Source organism: Rissa tridactyla, chromosome 3 (genome assembly GCF_028500815.1).
Source record: "Rissa tridactyla isolate bRisTri1 chromosome 3, bRisTri1.patW.cur.20221130, whole genome shotgun sequence".
Taxonomy (NCBI): Eukaryota; Metazoa; Chordata; class Aves; order Charadriiformes; family Laridae; genus Rissa; species Rissa tridactyla.
Window position 1 is genome coordinate 87,829,848 of NC_071468.1, and position 19,194 is coordinate 87,849,041.

Genomic DNA, 19,194 nt, shown 5'->3' on the forward strand with positions numbered 1-19,194 from the left:
TTGTGTGACATGTTTGGAACACATGGCATGAGGTTTCTCTGCAAAAGTACTTCATTAAACTTCCGTTTACAAAATAGCTTGCTAGATTTAAAGCTTTGACTTAAGATTGTGCAGTAAACAGCATGAAAACACTGCTTTTTGTGTGTGTGCTTTAAATAGCGTGGTGAAATCTTGCACTATCATTAGTGTTCAGCTTGTAAGTGTCACATGGCTGTTGGGCTGTGGTCCAAGAAATGAATGGTTAGACAAACTTTTTTCTGGAATATTGCCATGTATCGGTCCTAGTAACTGGGTAAAAAATGCAGAGCCCTTTTTTGAGTTAAATGAGAGGTGGGCTTACAAGGAAGAGTAATGCAGCCGCAAGCTCTGCATAAATGCTTTGTTACCATTAATAAGGTCCCTATTAAGGTGGGAGGTTTTGTCTGTTGCTGAAGAACTTGTCTTGCCGGTGGAGGCTGTAGATCTATGTAAACAGTTGCAAGTGAGCGAAACTAAGCTAGCAGTGGTTATCTTGCCATGGCACCCCCACTGCTGTGAGAGTGCATTTGCTGGTGTGAAGCCTGCTTGGAGTAACAGATCCCAGTGAAGAGAAAATTCAGCATAAGCTGTGCCATCAGGGTACTGGCCTGCAGAGCAGTGTGCCACCATGGCTGCGGTCACACTGTGTGCCAGCTTCAGTGAGGTCGCTGCCTTCTGGGGCAGGCAGGCTCTTAATTGTATAAACTTGCCATATAAAGCTCAGGTATGAGATTCACTGATTAAAAACGGGCATAGAAGTTAAATTACAGATGTGAGAGGGACTCCTTAAGACAGTCAAAGATGGACACAGCAGAGTGAGCAAAGTGTTAGACTTTGCCCAAGGAAATGTATCCTCTGTATTGGAGAGTATTTAACCCTGACTTGGGGTCAGTAGTTTTTCTGCACGCCCCCTCCCACAGTTCAGAGGACAGAATGTGAGTTATAATCTGGAGTATGAATGAATTTAACAGATAAATGGTTATTTTAGTTGAGTGGAGTAGAAATGGAGGCCTTCGTATGCTATGTAAATGTATGTGTCCAATGATTTACATTCTCTACTTTCTGTTATTATAACCGGTATTACATGCATTTTTGCTTGTCTGCCCTTGTCTGTTTTTCTCGGAGGATATAAACTGGAAAAGCAGAATTAAAATGATGAGTTCCACTTTCTTTCAAACATCCCATGTGGCTTTTTAGTTGATAGTCCAGTTGAGCTATCGGGGCTATGAAGACAGTACTTCTCTGCCATTGTCTCAAACTTCCTGCAGGCTCGGGAGGACAAAGTGGTGTTTGATGCTCAGAAGAATGGCTGTATTGAGTGGGACAAAGTCTGGCTCGCTCAGTATTCTGTCTGAGGATGACCAGGATAAGGAACAGGAGAAGTACAGAGAGGCTTTCCAGCAGTTTGCTTGGGAATTTCCCGAGGAGATTTTCATTTGTATTTGAATACTACTTGGCGATTGCGACCTATCTCCATCTAAAAAGATAAGAAACATGAATGATATGTGGGCTGTAAAATACATGAAGTAGTACATATGCTAGTAACTGTGGGGGGAGGGGAGAAGGGGGGAGGACAATATGACTTAGGAAGGAGCTGAAGTAAAAGCTTTTTTTTCCTCTTTGAAACCGATGTCTCTTTCAACTCTCACATTAATGAAAACAGTGGTAAGTGGAGTCCAGTAAGCTAGGACGACTTTACTGTTTGAGGTATGCTGGAGGTGAAAATTTGAAGTATTGATATGCGCTCTTACCTTAATATCCCTGAGTTACACTTCAGGCTTCTCACCGGACCACTAACCACTGTTTTTCTCCCTGTGATTGGAGTTCTCAGTAAGTAACTGAAGGAATATTGTCCCAGCAATAACAGTACTAGTTTTATGGTTGCAAGTGAGGAATGATTAAAATCTGTCCTAAAATAAAGTTCAGTCATTATTTTATATATTGGAAAGAAGCTAAAAAGAGATGAATGGACTGAAATAAATGCTTAGAACTTATTTTGAAACTGTTTAGTTGGTGGAAAAGCGATGGTTATATTTTTAAATCACCTTAAGATCACTGCAGAGGAGGAATATACAGCTACTGTTAAATCGCTGTACTTCATGTTACTTTGATAAAATAGAAAATAATTTCCCCTAGCCTTAGTTGGTTGGTTGTTTTTCAGTCAGAATGAGGGATGTTGCAGATACTATGGAGTCCTGAAAGAAACACTTGCAACTCAAACTCTATAGGTGTGTTAGCTCTGTCTAGCAGTTAGGTCATTTTCTGCAGCAGAATATAAAGCAAACTGCTTCAGTCTCTTAGTTCAATTTCTTGCACACCATCAGAAAAGTGCAATATTGAAACACGGTGAGCGGCAGTTCTTAATGTCATTTGGCCTTCACAAGTTAAACAGTTCAGAGTATGCTTATTCAATCCCCAGTGTATCTTAGAACAAACATTTTCTGTAAATAGTTGGATTACGTAGTTTCTGGTTCTGAAAATTTTATTAAGTTACATATTTGCTATTGCAAACAAAAAAGAGGTTTGGTTCGTGGGAATTAACGCTTCCCCCTCTTCCTGTTTTACAGATTATAAACCACATAAAATAAGTTTAATGGCAGGAACAGGAGTTACCTTCAGAACATCTTAAAAGAGTATTTTACAATAAAAAGGTATCACAGTGCTGAGGATGTTCCCCCAAAAAACTTCATGGGGTGGGAACAGTGTCCGGGTTTTTGAAAACATGTTTTTGAAGAAGTACTTGTACAGTTGCCAGAATTGGCTTGTCTTCATTTACGTGTACTTGAACGGAACAAGTTCCGTTGCCAGTGAAAAGTCGTTCAGCACAGTTTCTGCTAATTTGAGATACAGATTTAAGGCTGCTGAGAAAACCTTCCTCCCATGTAAAGGGATCTTTATATGATGACCCTTTATGAGGGTTGACTGCAAGGTGTTTTGCTGTGTGTTTTGCCTTTTTTAATTGCTATGACACGAAGACTGGAAATAGTATGAATACTTTCTTCTGGGAGTTTCATGTAGTTTATAGTTTTTTGATTAGAAGAGTAAGACTGAACTGAAGTAGTAACTGCTAGATACATTTTCTATAAAAGTACCAGCCCCAATATGAGCTATGCTCGATTTGGGAAGGTCCAAAGCTTTTAGCTTGCAAATATGAAGAAAGTGGTTTGCCAGGAGCTCCATAGATTTGGAGAGAAATCTCACTTGTTCTTGTGAGGATCTGAAATGATAAAGGACTGAAGACCACCAATGCTACTGCTTGGGAAGATGGAAGGGGGAGAAACATCCTTTTAGATGTTCTCACCCTATTTCTGAAGGTATGGTTGTTTAAAAAAAAAAAAAACAAACCCAACAAAAAAACACTTAAACCTCTTAGAGTTGTCTGAATGTGGCAGTCTATGGTCCCTATGACTTACCACAGGAAGGAAAGGGTAGCCTTTCCATATAAGACTAGCAATCAGAGTATCTGGATATTAGACTTTCTAAGACTCAATTTGCACTTAAAATATTGGAGGAGTAAAAAGCCAAATACTTAGTAAATGAAAGATCTTCCACCAGAAGAATCAAAAAGGAGAAGATGTGGAGAATAACGATTTCTGTGCCCTAAATCCATGCTACTATATCTTCTGCAGTGACACCAGCCTAACTGCCAACCCTCGGAAATGAGACTCCCTGTAGTGCTCCCAGCCTCTGGCCTCAGGACAGCAGTTCTGAGGCTGTGACATACTGTGGGTGATGTCATGCTTTGGCCCTTTTGATTTCAAATGTTAAGTTCCTCTACCATGGTTATGCAGAGGGTCTTGTGAGCAGTATGTCATTAGTGAGCTGTGTCATATGGACCACTGTCTTTGTGATGGCTAACATTTCACTGCACTAACTTCAGAAGGAAAAAGATACTGAGCTTCTGGTTTGGGTTGAAGAAACTTGACAGTGACCAGAATGGCTGCCTTTAATGACACTGTGTTGTGTCCTCGCCTACCCGTAAGAGAAGAAAATGCTATACCAAGAAGAGTTATTCTCTTATTCTGAGGCAGCACTCCTGGAGGTGTTTTGCCTCTTGGTTGCATCTTCTTGTCCCTAGTTTGGGTTTTCTAGTTGAGATTTTTCCACTGAAGCGTGACCAGGAATATTTAAAGTATTGTTGATTTTCCATGAGGAAAATGCTTTTAAATGGTCAAAAGGGGTGTGCATATTTGGTCTTTCCTGAAATTATAATTTCTATACATACAGCAGATCATCTATGGAAGCTTGGGCTATCTCCCAGCATGAGCTAAGAAAGCTGGGCCAAGGTTGGAACCTTGGTGTCTGAAACTATTGTGTAGTCCTCAGCTCTGTCCTGATCTCCTAAAAATCCTGTTCCTCCCCTTCTGTACTAGTCCTGTGGTGCTTCCTCCAGAAAAGTTACACATTAAACATCCCAGAAACCCAGACAAAAATACAAAACTGCAAGAGACTACTACATATCCACTCAGTATTAGTCCCAGAAGGGCTATAAAAGTAATAGTATATGAAACTTCAGTGAAGAAAAAAAGGTCTCTGGGAAATTTTTCTCTGTCTGGGACTCAAGGATATAATAATCAAATTCAAACACCTATTGAGTTGTAAAAACAAGACCAGTTCCTGTAATTGATGTGATTTGACAGCTGTGATTTGCTCTTTAGAAATCAGGGACAGAGCCTGCAAATAAGTCACTGATTAACTAAATTGCAATCTATCAGGAATGATAGCTAGCTGGGCTTCAGGTTGTTTCAGATGTGGAAGGGAAACCCTGTCCCTCCCCGCTGCAGTGTTGATACTGGGCTCTCTGTACTGAAAAATTCCAGGCAGCAAAGCTGGAGTTAGAAAAAGGTGGAAGGCGAGTAGTATTTTAAGTAAAGCTTTTTCCTACTCACAATTAATATAACAGGGCTAAAAAACAACTACTTCTTTGTATAGTATTCTCAAAAGAACCATAACCATTTTTCCTGTTCAGAAAGATCTTAATTCTGCAGAAATCAGCTCTGTTTTACTTGGTCTTGTCTCCGTGACTATTTCGAAGGCTGGCCAGGAAACAGGCACCTCAGATTCATGAAAAAGGCAGAAATAAACTTCTGTGAAGATGATAGCCTCCTCTTAGCAGCAGCAAAAAGAAGTATCAGCTGAATTGGCATCCAGCCATGGAAGCAAACATTCTGAGCTTCTGCTAGAGCTTCTAATAGAGGTGTGATGAAGAGGTTTTAAAAAATTCCTGGACTGTCTCTATTTCATATAGTCTAATCCTATCTCTCAAATTTGGTGATTAAGATAAATACAGAAAGGTAACCATGAGATATTTGCTTTCTGTGGGTGGCTGGAACAGTCTCCCTTTTTACTGGGATTTAACCTTAATGTGAACTTTAGGTACTTGTTGCTGGGGAGCACAGACTGATTACTTGCTAAGAAATCTGACTAGCAACTGAGGAGTCAGAAAGGGCCTGAGAGGAAATGCTAATGTATTATCAGCACTATCACCACCAGCCTGAGGGTGGAAGAACCCATCTGTGCTACCTCGGCTGAGCTATAGAAAGCAGGTGAACTGCTAAACTGGGAATGTCTCATGTTTGTTTTTGAAAGGTATTTGCATCAAATGTGCATGCTTACAAAAATTTCCACCTTACTACCCCTCATTTCGGGTTCTAATTTTTTTCTATTGTGTACTTAGACTGGAGGTGTTCATAATGCTTTCAGACTAAAGAAAGATTCTTCTGCATGTTGCTTACAGCCTCTTTTGGCCACAGCAGATCTGTATCAATACGGTTGATCTGAAATTGTTTAACAGTTTTCATAGAATCATAGAATAGTTTGGGTTGGAAGGGACCTTTAAAGGTCATCTAGTCCAATGCCCCTGCAATAAGCAGGGACATCTTCAGCTAGACCAGGTTGCTCAGAGCCCCATCCAACCTGACTTGGAATGTTTCCAGCAATGGGGCATCTACCACCTCTCTGGGAAACCTGTGCCAGTGCGTCACCACCCTCATTTTAAAAAATTTCTTCCCTGTTTCTAGTCTAAATCTTCCCTCTTTTAGTTTAAAGCTAATACCCTTTGTCCTATCACAACAGGCCCTGCTAAAAAGTTTGTCCCCATCTTTCCTGTAGGCCCCTTTTAAGTAGTGAAAGGCCCCAGTCATGTCTTCATGGAGTCTTCTCCAGGCTGAACAATCCCAACTCTCTCAGTCTGTCCTCATAGGAGAGGTGTTCCATCCCTCTCATAATTTTTGTGGCGCTCCTCTAGACCTGCTCTAACAGGTCCATGTCTTTCCTGTGTTGAGGGCTCCAGAGCTGGATGCAGTACTCCAGGTGGGGTCTCACCAGAGCAGAGTAGAGGGGCAAAAATCTCCTCCCTTGAAAATTTTTCATGCATCAAATTTACTGATCTTTTAATGGAAGTTTAAAGGGTTTAACAATAAATGTTGGCAGTAAATTGCAAACATTTACCTTTTTGTAGTATACATGAAAAGATCTCTTGTAGGAATTTTTTTGTATTTTTTCTTGGGAGATACATAAGCTATTGCTGTGGATGTGGCAGTAAAATCTAAAAGCACTTGAACTTGGAAGAGGATGAAATAATTTAGAAACTCCTGCAGTTAACTGTCATCAGTGATTTTAACTTTTTTTTTTTTATGGACATGCTCAGATATCTACACTGGTCCCGCTGAAACTGAGAATTGATGTACTGGCAGTGAAAAGGTATATCCTGGCACAGTTGCATTGACTACTCTTACTGCTCTACATGTGCCTCCAAACATTGCTATCCATTGGCACATAACTCTAGTTGGAGAACTCAAGAGCTACTAGAAGTGTTTAATTTGAAAGTGGCATCAATAAACAAGTTCACAGGTTTATCAGCCGTGTATTTAACTAGTCCATAAACTGGTAAAAGATTTTGTTAAAAAATTTACCCTGATAGATTTAAGCTTTCAAAATGAAACTTCCCTGTAATTGTTCTTACTTGCTGCTACTTTTAAGATATAAACTTTTAAAAAGAAAAACCAACCCCATATATTTTTACAAGATCAACGAGATGCTTCTAAGTTTATTTTCTGAAGGCAGATTGAAAGCATAATGTTCTTCGTATGTCCCCACAGAATAGCAATTTATTTTTTCTAGTGCCCAGTTGCTAGGTAAAATTAAAACTTTGCTTCCCTAAAGAACTGAATTATTGCTTCTAGCAGCATAATGCAGCAGTATTAGTTGTACCATATTAAATTACACGATTTGGTTGGGTTTGAGAACAGGTTATGTTGCCCACACTGCCCTGTGCAAAACAATGAAGAGATACGTGGTTACTGCTACACAAGCTGGAAAGGGTAAACTTACACACATGTGCTGAAGCTGTGTTAGCCTAAGATCTAATTCTAGTATTTCTCAAGGCCCAAATAAAATTATAGAGTAGATCTTCCAAAAGAAGACTACTGAAAAGCAGCAAGCAGAGCCTGAGGTACTGATAGTAATAGTTCCTCATCTTTGTGCTCTAGTCTCCAGTTTGTGCTGTAAATGAGAACTCCCTTAGTGCAGCATATTCCAGGCATCTTTTGAGGGGGGGAACCAAACTAAAAAAGCAGTCATTTACAAAAGGTGTTATTGTCTGCTCTTGGGATCTGCAGAAACGCTGCATTTGTGGAATCGCTTCTACCTTGTACCTGGCAAGGATTGTAAAAGGAGGGGGGATGGGGGAGATTGTTCTATTCTTACAAGGACCTTGAAGACACGAGGTTATCTGGGCTCACCCATGCTTGAAAAGATTTTTAGGTTGTTTGGTTACATGTTAAGTAGCTTGGAACACTGATCCTGAAAGCTGTGTATTGCAACTGCTGCATCAGGCACTTTCCCTCTTGAGTAATCAGCAATGTCATTACTAGTAAACTAAATAGCCCTGGGACATGAGCCCAATCATGGACAACTGATCATCCATGCTGTTAAGGGTTAACACAGCCTGACAACTGAAGCCTGCACCAGCTAGCATTCTCTCACATATTACATGTGGGCATGGTTTAGAGGTTAAGGTGGATGAGAGCTTAGCTGTGGAAATGCACTGTGCTGTCCACTTTTGCCTTATGGCTGGAGAACAGCCCATGATCTGTCCCATCTACTGCATGGCTGTTGCCACTGTGTCCATGTTGTGCTGCACTCTCCTGGGAAAGATGCCCAGACCTGGGAGAGAATGTTCTGTGACGCAGTGACACACTGTCTGCCTTTGGAGATGGGCTTAATGCACAACATAACTCATGTGGGGTTAAATCGATCCCAAGGGTCCCTCTCCTTTTGTTCCACGCTTCGATTGGCTTTTGTAAGTGTGACAAGTACTGGAATCCTGATGGCTTCTTGTCAGGGAGATGTTCCGGGACTGCTGTACAGGGATGTAAGGGCAGGGATGGGTGGGTGTCTGGGCAGAGAAGGATCTAAACAGAGCTGGAAGTTCTACATTGAAGCTTTCACTTGTGGCTCTGCTCGGTGAGTTGCAGCTTCAGCACTTGGCCACCTCACACTGCACAAGTGGACAGGATAGCACTACTGTCCTGAGATGACTTTGAGATGTTTGGAACATGGATACCGATGAGGAATGCTCCATACAGTTCTCTTGCTTAAGTCCTTCTCGTAAGGCAGAATGCACTAGGACATGGAGGGATTTGTTTTCTATCTGCTTTCTCCAACCTTTCCATGCTAATTTGATGAAAGCAGGGTGGGTGTATGGCGGGGAGCAACAACTCTCTTGTCACTTCTTCACTGAGTATCTTGCCTCCTCTTTTCATTGAGCTTTGCCAGGTGCTGACCTAATGGTAATACTCCTCTGTGTAAGAACTTTAAAGCATCAGATGCTCAGGGGAACAGGACAGAAAAGGTAGTAGTAGTTGTGTCTTAACTCCCTTTTGTACCCACAGCAACAGTAAAGCAGTATGGTTTGGGGTTTTTTTCCTTCAGATTAAGAAGCCTCTTCATGTAGTTCCTTCACCCTTGATAAGCTTGTGCGCTATTGGTACAGGAAGCCTGTGCTTTATAGGTCTATAGTGGGATGAGGAATATATGATTAGAGGGAATCTGGAGGAAGAGGAATGTTGGCACGTATACTTCTGCAGGAAGTGGGAAGGGTTTGGGATGAAAGGAACAGATTAGTTATTGCATGCTCTGCTTGCTGCAATGACAGGGTATTTGTACCATCAGACTGAAGGGTTAAGACTGACATTCAGTCTCCAGTAGTGGGCATTAGCTAACGGAAAAATGCAAAGATAGGGCGAGCATAGATACAAAAGTACTTTCTGGTACGTTCCCCCCAGCCTCTGCTAATTTTTGCTTTGGACTTTAACTTGGGCTGCTATCTCTGCATTTAATAATTTTAGAAGAGAGTTTCTTCCATTAAGTAGGCTAGTTACTTTTGGGGTTTATGGAAATACCTAAAGCTTCATGTGACAATGAATTCCCCAGCTTAGTTGCGTGTATGTAAAAATAGCTGTTTTTTGCTTGGCTATCTGCCAGTTTGATTTGATGCCTCCTCATTCTTCTATTCGCAGAAAGGTTGAACAGCTATTCTGTACTTTTCTCTGTGCCACTTTTGACTTTGTAGGCCAGTATCATGTTGCCTCATTTGTCCCTTGTCCATGTTGAAGGTATAGGTTCTGAATAACACTTAACACTGCTTTTTCTTTCTTTTTTTTTTTTTGCCAGTAAGCATAGGGCATTTATAGTTCTCTGTTACAAGGCTGGGCATCTGGTTTCTGAGTGATAATAGTCCGTTTGGGATGGCTTTGAGTTGGCATTTTCTCAGACGCGTAGAAGTGACTTCACTGTTTTGTGTGTGTGCAAAAATAGAGTGCTCTCCTCCTCCACACCTCATTCAGTACTTACACATTAACCTATAATGTACTGCAAAAGACATTGAATTCTACAATGATTGCTCTGAGCCCATGGCTGACAAACAACTGTTTTAAAATCCTCTAACTTAAATTAGAAAAAAGCTAAAGATATTAATGGAATGTGAAATAAAGTACCTTCTGCTGTTTCTGTTCTGCTTTTCTCTTACAATGTCAGCTCTGGAGTGTTTGATTGGGAGAGGGGGAATGTTGACTGGAAGGAGGGAAAAAGTACTAGTATTGGAAAGAAGGGCTTAAAAACATAGATACTTTGCAGAAATAAGCAGTCCAATACCCTTTCTTTCACTGGCACTGTTGCTATAGCACACCCATAAGGAAAGGAGACAGAAGCCGTTCAGAAAGAAGTTGTTTCAAGACTTTCAGTCTATATATAAAATCTGACACCAAAAGAATTCCTGGAAGAGCCCCATTCCTCCTCACTGCCAGGCTTGTTCTTTGCCTGTGACTATCTGGGCAAATATTTAGCAGAATGCATGTGATTTCAACCTCCAAAGCCCTGAAATGATGGTGTCAAATCTGTAGGAGCTGACTCCTCATCCATTTTGCAGAAATAGAAGAATTAAAAATTAGTGCAAAATCAGTTACTTTGGTTTTTGGATTCAGGAGAAAAAAAAAAGCCCTTCCAAATCTCAGAAAAGTAACTTCAATTAGTCAGTAGAGTTGCATTTGTAAAGATCAGGATAATTAACCATAACACAGAATCCATCCATCTGCTCCAGCGGGACCGCCTAGAGCTGGCTGCCCAGGACCATGCCCAGATGGCTTTTGAATATCTCCAAGAATGGAGACTCCACAACCTCCCTTGGCAACCTGTGCCAGATACCCTCACAAGGAAAAAGTGTTTCTTGATGTTCAGAAGGAACCTCCTGTGTTTTAGTTTATGCCCACTGCCTCTGGTCCTGTGAACCATAATCAATGGATTTTCAAACACTTTCTTTGCTGCTTTTGTTTTCCTGACTTAGTTGGAAGAAGGGAAGTATTTGAAGAGTTAGAAGGGTCAATGTTAGAGCCTCAGAAATAGTTTAAATAAACAGGGGAATAACCTTGAGTTTGTTTTAATTAGTGCTACCTCTACCTAATTTTGGAAAAGTGAGAGATGCACAAAGGATATAACTGGAAAGAACGTTAAAAGTAAGTACTACCATTACTTAAGTTTAGTCGTCTTTTGCTGAAATCATGTGACAATTTTAGATTGTAAATTACTTTTAAGAATGGAAGAACTCTTAAATCTGCATATTAAAGACTAAGCCATTCAGTCATATATGAAAAGCTTTCTCCTGAAGAAAAGTTCATATGTCTGACTCATCTTTTGTTTAATTTCTGACTTGTGATTTTTCTCTTAATAGGCACAGGCTTTGTATTTTGTAGCTCAACCGATTTTTTAAGTCATAGAGCCTCTGACTGATAGAATGAAAAAATTAAACAGGCTTTTAATTAAATAGGTATTTCCCTAAATAATCTTATTTTACCAAGGGTCTTACAGGGCAAATAGGCCAGTGGCTAGCTGTGCACTACATGGAATAAACTGCAGGCTCCAGTTCTTTCCTGAAGTTAGATATCCTTATAAAATACAGATATATTAATAACTTGGCGGTCTTACCAAGGAGGCTTAGGGCTAGGAATGGACTGGAAAACGTGTTGCTGAGAAACCCCAGGAGTGGCTGAATCCTTTCGTAAGTGTGCTGTGGCAGACGTAGCATGGGAGGCTTGTTTTGTTCTTACAGGCAATGACATTTGCCATATAACTGAGTGATCTGCCCCTCTAAGGCTGTAGCTGGTGCTTTTCACAGCTGAGGTATAACCAATTCCACAGCTCAGCCTAAATTTCCGATGTGTACACGCTCTGAAAAGGCTAATGCCATGCAATCTCAATAGGTATCATAGGAACTGAAGGTAAGATTCCTACCAAGTCTCCTAGATTTTCATACTTTGTTTAGAGTATAATTCTTTAATTGTACACAACTAGCTCAAAAACAAAAATTAGACTTTTATAGTCAAATTAAATTTATTTTTCACTGCTTTATCTGTGCAGCTCTGTTGTTGGTCCTGGTATAGAATCATAGAATGATTTAGGTTGGAAGGGACCTTAAAGATCATCTAGTTCCAACCCACCTCCCACTAGACCAGGCTGCTCAAAGCCCCATCCAGCCTGGCCTTGAACACTTCCACGGATGGGGCATCCACAGCTTCTCTGGGCAACCTGTTGCAGTGTCTCACCACCCTCACAGTAAAGAATTTCTTCCTGATATCTAATCTAAATCTACTCTCTTCCAGTTTGAAGCCATTACTCCTTGTCCTGTCACTACATGCCCTTGTAAAAAGTCCCTCTCCAGCTTTCCTGTAGGCCCCCTTTAGGTACTGGAAGGCTGCTATGTCTCCCCAGAGCCTTCTCTTGTCCAGGCTGAACAACCCCAACTGTCTCAGCCTGTCCCCGTAGGAGAGGTGCTCCAGCCCTCTGATCATCTTTGGTTTTACTGTGGATGTGCTGGGGATGCTCAGACACCCAGCTGTGGCTTCAGAGGGGCTCCACAGTGGCTACAATTGCACTAGAAGCAGGTAGGGGTTTCATGTTCCAGGAAAATTTAGCAATTAACATGACTTTAATCATGGTGAGAAGCTGTCAAACTTTTAGGCATATGCAGTGAAACTCCTTGTGTAAATCCAAATCACCAGATAAGTGTCTGCAAATGTTCTTGGCAAGCTATTTTTTCAATAGATATTCTACGTGATTCAAATACAAGAAAAAGAAAACTCATTTTATGATTTAATGGATCTTCTCCTGGGCATACCACTTTTGTCTCTGTCCTACTGATTCCAGGGCTAATAACTGAGCTATATTTAGGGGAACTGCACGTCAGACTCTTTGTTTCCTCCTTTCTACATAAAATTTCAAAGAATCGAATAGTTGCAACTGACTCAGGGTCAGCTGTGATTTTAAATAAGGGTGCAAATCTGTTCTCTGCATTTATCCTAATTATCCTAGTCTTTTTATTGCTTTTACTTCCATTTTATGGAGGAAAAGGAAAGTGCATAAAAAGTTTTCCCTCTAAAACTGGGCCTGAAAGTGGGAAGTACTTTATCGGGAGTTGCCACCTGTAGTTAGTCAGATCCACTGACTGAGAACTTTGATGAAACATTTTTCGCTGTTTTCATTAGTCCCAGAGAACAAACCCAGTTATGAAATTTAGATATTACTCTCTCACATCTGTATTGTAAACACCTCACTGAAACACCTTGTGTAAATGCCTGAAAATAACATGTTTTGGTGCAGTATTTTCACTGAAAAATGCTCTCCAAATTTGTTTTTGAGGCTATTACACTCCTTGCCCGGGTGGTAGCTATATTTTTGGAGAAAGTTATGAATTTTTGAAGGGAGAAAAATATTTATTTTTATAAAGATTTAAAAATACCACACAAATTTGCACTAAAAATTAGCTTTTGTTTTACTAAAATCATTTTAGAAAGTTTCGATTTTTTAAGCATGGGGGAAAAGCTTGAGTAAAAACTATTTTTAGTAACATTTTCAAATTGTAAATTATCTGGAATATTTGATTGCGTACAGCTGCTTTGTATCTGTTGCTATTTCAGACTAACCTGTGGAGTGGTTCAGTCTTTAATGAAGTCTTACCGCATTCCAGTACCTGAAGGAGGTTTTTCTCATCTCACTGAATACCAGTTATATGTTTCACATACTTAAGACACCAGCATGTATTTGTTGACAATGAACTAACCTTGTAACAGCCTGTTCTGGCTCCAATGTGCAGGCTAAAGTATTTTTAAAACATTGGAGTTATGCTGAAGGTGTTTGGCTGGGCTAAGGGGCAGCAGTAGTTGGTCTGCTTGTCGCTGAGCTGCCTCTGAGGAAATGAGTAATATTGTGCCTTCCTGCCTTCACTTTGCCGTCTTTATCTGGAGTTACAGGTCTGGCAGAGATTATTAGGTCAGTTTCCGAATTCCTTGTGTGAGGTGCCCAAGTTAGGAACTGGATGTCATTCAGAAGTGTGTGACAAGGACCTCGAGGAAGGGACCCGCACCCGACGACGTCGTAAGCATGGTTAGAGCCACCTTCCACTGAGGCCAGCACCAGAAAGTCACATCACACACGGACGGAGGGAGGCTCGAAGCGTGGCTGTGGGGCCAAGGCCTCATTTCTCCGGGCACCCTGTGGGAGTTTGGTCGAGCCGCCGAGGCAGCCGCAGTCCCTGCCCGCCCCGCCGACCAACGCCCGCTGCGCTTCAACGCCGCTGCTTCGGCGGATTCACGGCCGCTGAGGAAAACTCCCGTTTCCCCTTGGGAAAAAAGCTTCCTCACCGCGACGGGTCGGGCGGCGGCCGCTGTGGGGAGCCCGCCTGAGGGGACCTGAGGGGAATAGGGGGGTGCTCGCCTGAGGGGACCGAAGGGGCCGGTTGAGTGCCGGAGGCCCTCGGGGCAGGGGGTGAGGCGCCTCCCCAGCGGGAAGGCCGATCGCGGCTGCAGCGGGAGCGGAGCGCTGCCGGGCTCTCGGCTGGCCGGCAGCCACACAAAGCGCCGCTCTCTCTTTCCCCCCTCCCTTTGTCTGCGTGGCTTTGTCTCCTCCGTCGTCCGTCCCCCACCCTCCCCGCCGCGGGCCGGGACTCCCCGCCTCCGCCGGCGGCTGTTCCCCCTTTGTGCCACCTGCGCGCCGTGGGAACGGCCGCTCGCCGCCCAATCCCCGCCCGCGCCGGCCCGGACAGCCGCTCCGCCAGCCCCGTTTATTCGCCCGGCGCCCGCACAGGTGCAGGGCCGACGGGGAAGGCGCCGGGTCGCCCGGGCGCGCCCCGAACCTGGCCGTCATTCCCCCCTCACGGGGCCCGTCCCGCCTCCGCCTCCCCAACCGCCCCCCGGCAGCGCGCGCCCCTGCCGGCGGAGGCTCCGCCCGGGCCAGCGGCCGGCGCGCGCCGCTCCGCATGGCGCGCGGGACGGGGAGGGCGGGGCAGGCGCGAGCGCGCGCGCGGGCAGCCCGACGGGGGCGGGGCTGAGGCGATAACCCTTGCGGAGCTGCCTGGGAGACCCCGGGTTTTGGGGCTGCGCCAGCGCGCGCGGCGCCTCCTCCTCCTCTTCCCCCCCCACCACAACCCTCCTTCCCGCTCCCTCCCCTCCGTCCCCCGCCCCCCCCCCGAGCCGAGTGGAAGGGGCTGGGGTTGGTGCCAGCAGCGGCGTGAGCGCTCGAGCGGCCGCCATTTTACGCCAGCTCCAGCACACTGTCCGGACACAAGCGAGGGAGCGGAGAGAGGGGGGGCAGCTCCTCAGCACGCCCAGCCGCTAGCCGCGCCCCGAGCCCCCTTCGCACGGCGTTTCACTCCCCCCCCCCCTCCCCGTAAGCGACAGGTCAGGGCGCCGGCGGGCAGGCCGGCGGGGAGCGGGCTGGCCGCGGCGCGGAGCGGCGGCAGCCGCCCGCTGAGCGGGGTGGGAGCAGGCCGGGCCGGGCGGCGGAGGGGGTTGAGACGGCGGACGGGGTGGGGGCTCTGTAGCGTTGTCGGGCCGGGGCCCGGCTGGCAGGCGCTGCGCGATGGGTGGAGGAGCTGGCCTGCCGTCGTGGCCGCTGCTGTCGGGCGGGGGGCGGCCGGGCTGGGCCGGTGCCCGCACTGTAGGCCCGGCAGCCGGCCGGCGCTGGGGGAGGCGGTGGCGGCGGCCGCGGGAGGACCCGGGCCGTCCCCGCACAGGGCGCGTGGCTGTCGCCTCATTGTCCTGCCGGCTCTGCCGCTCCATTCATTGCCCGTGAGGGGCCGGGGGGGAGCCGCGACCTCGATGCCCGGGCGTGTGCGTTGGGTTGAGGGGCCGCCCGGGTTTCGCGTGGCCCCGGTCACGTCGTGAGGCGGCGGGCAGCGGCGTTTCCCGGCCGGGAGAAGGGGCTGGCGGCGGGCCCCTGCATTGTTTCGGGGAGAAGTGTGGCAGGAGGGGGTGGCGGCGGCGGTGGGGCCGGGGAGGCGCCGCGATCCTCCCGGCCGAGTGGTGAAATCGGGCCCGGGGTGTTGCAACCGCTCTCCGGGGGGAATAGGGTGAGAGGTGGGGGGGAATGGCCGGGGCTTGAGGCTGGGGGGGAGCCGCTCCTCCTGCGGGAGTGTGGCGGGGAGGGTGGTGGTGGTGGTGGCGGCGGGGTGGGGGGGGGGAAGTCGGTCACTGGAGGAAGTTGTAGGACATCTGAACGCGGAGAGCACGTGTTTCCATCGGGCTCATGGCGGCCGCCGCCGCTGCCGCCGCCACCGTGGGTGGGTGCGGACTGGGGAAGAGCGCTTTGTTCCTTTCGCTTGGCCGGCCGGCACCGGAGCGGAGGCGGGAAGGGATCCCGGCCGCGCCTGGGGCCTTGGAGAGGCGGCTGGCTGCGGGGGGCAGCGGGCTCGCAAACGGGAGGTGGAGGCAGCGGCGGGTGTCAGTGGCGGTAGCGGCTGCATGTGGCAGGTTCGCTCTTCCTCCCACCCCCGCCATTGGCTTCTTGCTCCATTTCTAACTTGTTCAGAGCCTCTTAGGGAGTGTGTTAGAGAGACAGAGAGAGGGAGGTGAGTCAGTGTCTGGCTGGGTTGTGTAAAACCTGCAATGAAAGCTACCCCACCCCCGCTAGGCAGTGGTGTTAGGGCTTTCCTTTGTGTTAATGCTTCTTTTGAGGAATTTTGTGCGTCTTCCAAAACTAAAAAGTATCAGGGAAGTGGTCTACGGTATTTATTTTTTTCCAAGAATAGGACAGTCCTGTTGCATGTATTGTCATTTGAATTGTTCTACTTGAAGATATTTTTAGTTTAATTATGGTGCTTATTGCATTTTGAACAGATATCTGGAAACATGGCTACTGAACATGTTAATGGGAATGGTACTGAAGAGCCCATGGATACTTCTGCTGCAGTTACCCATTCTGAGCATTTCCAGACATTGCTTGATGCTGGTTTACCACAGAAAGTTGCTGAAAAACTAGATGAAATTTACGTTGCAGGTAAGATGTAAAACTTGCAAAACCACACGTACAATATTTTATTGGATTCTGCTGTCTTTGGGCTAAAATAGCAACTTTTTGTGGTTTCCAAAAGTATGGGAACTGCAGTCTTACCAAAATCTGTGGATGTTTTCCATTCGCTGCTTTAATTTGTCATAGTATTTTTCAGAGAAAAGTTTTGGGACAGGCCACTTGGGCTGAGGGGTGGGAAGGAGGAAAAATATGCAGGTGACCATAGCAACAGCTGGAATAGGCAACAGATGACTTTTAGGAGGAGTAGATGATGTGCTCTTTGTGCATTTCTTGCAGTAGTTGTAGGTGATTGGAAGTAACTGAAGCCTTGGTATTCGTCTTCTCATGTAAATGGTACTTTGTGACATAGTATTTGAGTTAATGGATGCGAAGGTTATTGTTTTGTTCTCTCAGACATAGTAATAGCTAGCATTTTTTAAGCTTGATTTTTGGATTGTGGTGGTCAGTTTTCATGCTGCAGTTCATTTGGCTTTATAGTCGTCTTAAAATGTACCAAGGTGCCGTTGCTAGGTAAGCTAAGTCAGGTTTCAATAGATCCTTCTGAATACAGCTTCAGGATATTGAAAATACACTTGGCCCATGCAGCATCTGGGTTTCCCAGAAGTCAAACAAATCCATAAATGCAGTAACTGTTACTCTGAATCGTAACTTTTTTTGTCACACTTTTTGGTGGAAAAAAGGTTAAATACGCTTAAATATTTACCTTTAAGAGGACTAAGTGATTTCTCAGGTATAGTAACTTATGTTAATCAGTGATTGATTTAAGGGTCACTGAAATGCGTTAAATGTGGTTAAACAGAGATTGCTGCCCAAATATAATTAGTAATTTTTTTCTTTTCTGTAGGGCTAGTTGCACATAGTGATCTAGATGAAAGAGCTATTGAAGCTTTAAAGGAATTTAATGAAGAAGGTGCATTGGCAGTGCTTCAGCAGTTTAAAGACAGTGATCTCTCACATGTTCAGGTAATGTTAAGCAATTTGGAATATAATTGTTGACTGTATAGCAGTCAATATAATAATTGACTGCTAGTTGACTGGCAAGAGGTTTGCTTAAGTCTCTTCAGTGATCCATATGTGATGTGTAAAACAGGCACTGCATTAGTTCAATGTAAAATTAAGATTCTGGCTTTCTGTGTTTTTTGCAGAACAAAAGTGCCTTTTTATGTGGAGTCATGAAGACATACAGGCAGAGGGAAAAACAGGGGACCAAGGTGGCTGATTCTAGCAAAGGACCAGATGAGGCAAAAATTAAGGTATGTGCCTAAAACATAAGTGTTATGCAATCTATCTGTGGTTTTTCAAAGCTATTGTGACAGATACCTTGATTGTTTTGGGACTGTGTTTTTCTTGAAATGCTATTTTAGATTATTTGTCGTTATTTGGAAGCTGTCACTTGCATTTTTATCTTGTGCTTCATCCTCATCAAGAGGAAACTTAATATACTGTTAATTACTGGAACTGAATGTATATAAAAGTCAAAAAGATTTGACAGTTTGCTTTATGTCTAGTTGAGACAGTTCTACTATTTCACAGTTAAAAGTTTTTGAAAGCTTGTCAGCATAGATCTTGGAGTTCAGAGTGCATAACTTCAGCTACTGGTGGTTGTTTTTCTTTCTTTTTTTTTTTTTTCTTCAGTTCAGGTTTAAAGCAACTCCACAATAGGGAGGAGATACCACATGTGTCTGAGAAGACAGATTGTAATGGATTTAGGATTTAGCCCACTTCTTATGGCATAATCACTGTTCTCATAAACTGTACCCCAAACAGTCTTAGTAATGGACACGTTATTACTTGGACTGAGTCTTTTGCTAGCAAGAAACTCCTGTCTCAAGAGTTAGGCATACCATGATTTATTTTAAAATTCTGTGATGAGCAACGTGACCAAAGCTTAAGTAAAAGAAAAGAATGCTTAGTTGATGTCTCAAAAAGCGAGAGAATCTTTCATCTTTAACTTTCATGTATAAACTGGAAAATTAATGTGTTATGTATTGCAAATAACTGTGTAGCTTGCGAAACTAGAAAATCTTTTTTCTCCTGACTTTGAGGCTGGGATGCCATTAATTATAAATTCCAAAACCCGATACAGTTTTTGTCACTACCACATAAAACACCAACAGTATGAGGACTTGGTTAACTAACTTAAAGTAGCATAGCTTTTACTGGTGATGGCTATAGCATTTAAAATAACTTTGCAATTTTCCAGTTGTGAAATTGCTAACTCTTGATTCTAATTAGGCTTGTTTAATGTGCTGTTTCTTTGTGTATAGAGTTGATTTGTCTCTGTACAAAATTATCAAGAAAGACTAATTTCAGAGGAAT

At 44.4% G+C, this 19,194-nt stretch overlaps 1 protein-coding gene across 4 annotated transcripts in view; it reads left to right on the forward strand.

The window, feature by feature from the left end:
* Positions 1-19,194, forward strand: part of SYNCRIP (synaptotagmin binding cytoplasmic RNA interacting protein) — a 46,167-nt gene that overhangs the window by 8,655 nt on the left and 18,318 nt on the right. For 3 of the 4 annotated variants that reach the window (XM_054195291.1, XM_054195293.1, XM_054195292.1), the window contains 3 exons: positions 16,683-16,842; positions 17,720-17,838; positions 18,021-18,128. In XM_054195291.1, coding sequence (XP_054051266.1) covers positions 16,695-16,842; positions 17,720-17,838; positions 18,021-18,128 — 375 coding nt within the window. In that variant the 5' untranslated portion in view covers positions 16,683-16,694. Of the gene's footprint in view, positions 1-15,032; positions 15,246-16,682; positions 16,843-17,719; positions 17,839-18,020; positions 18,129-19,194 lie in introns of those variants that run through there. The other variant, XM_054195294.1, reaches the window with a different exon arrangement.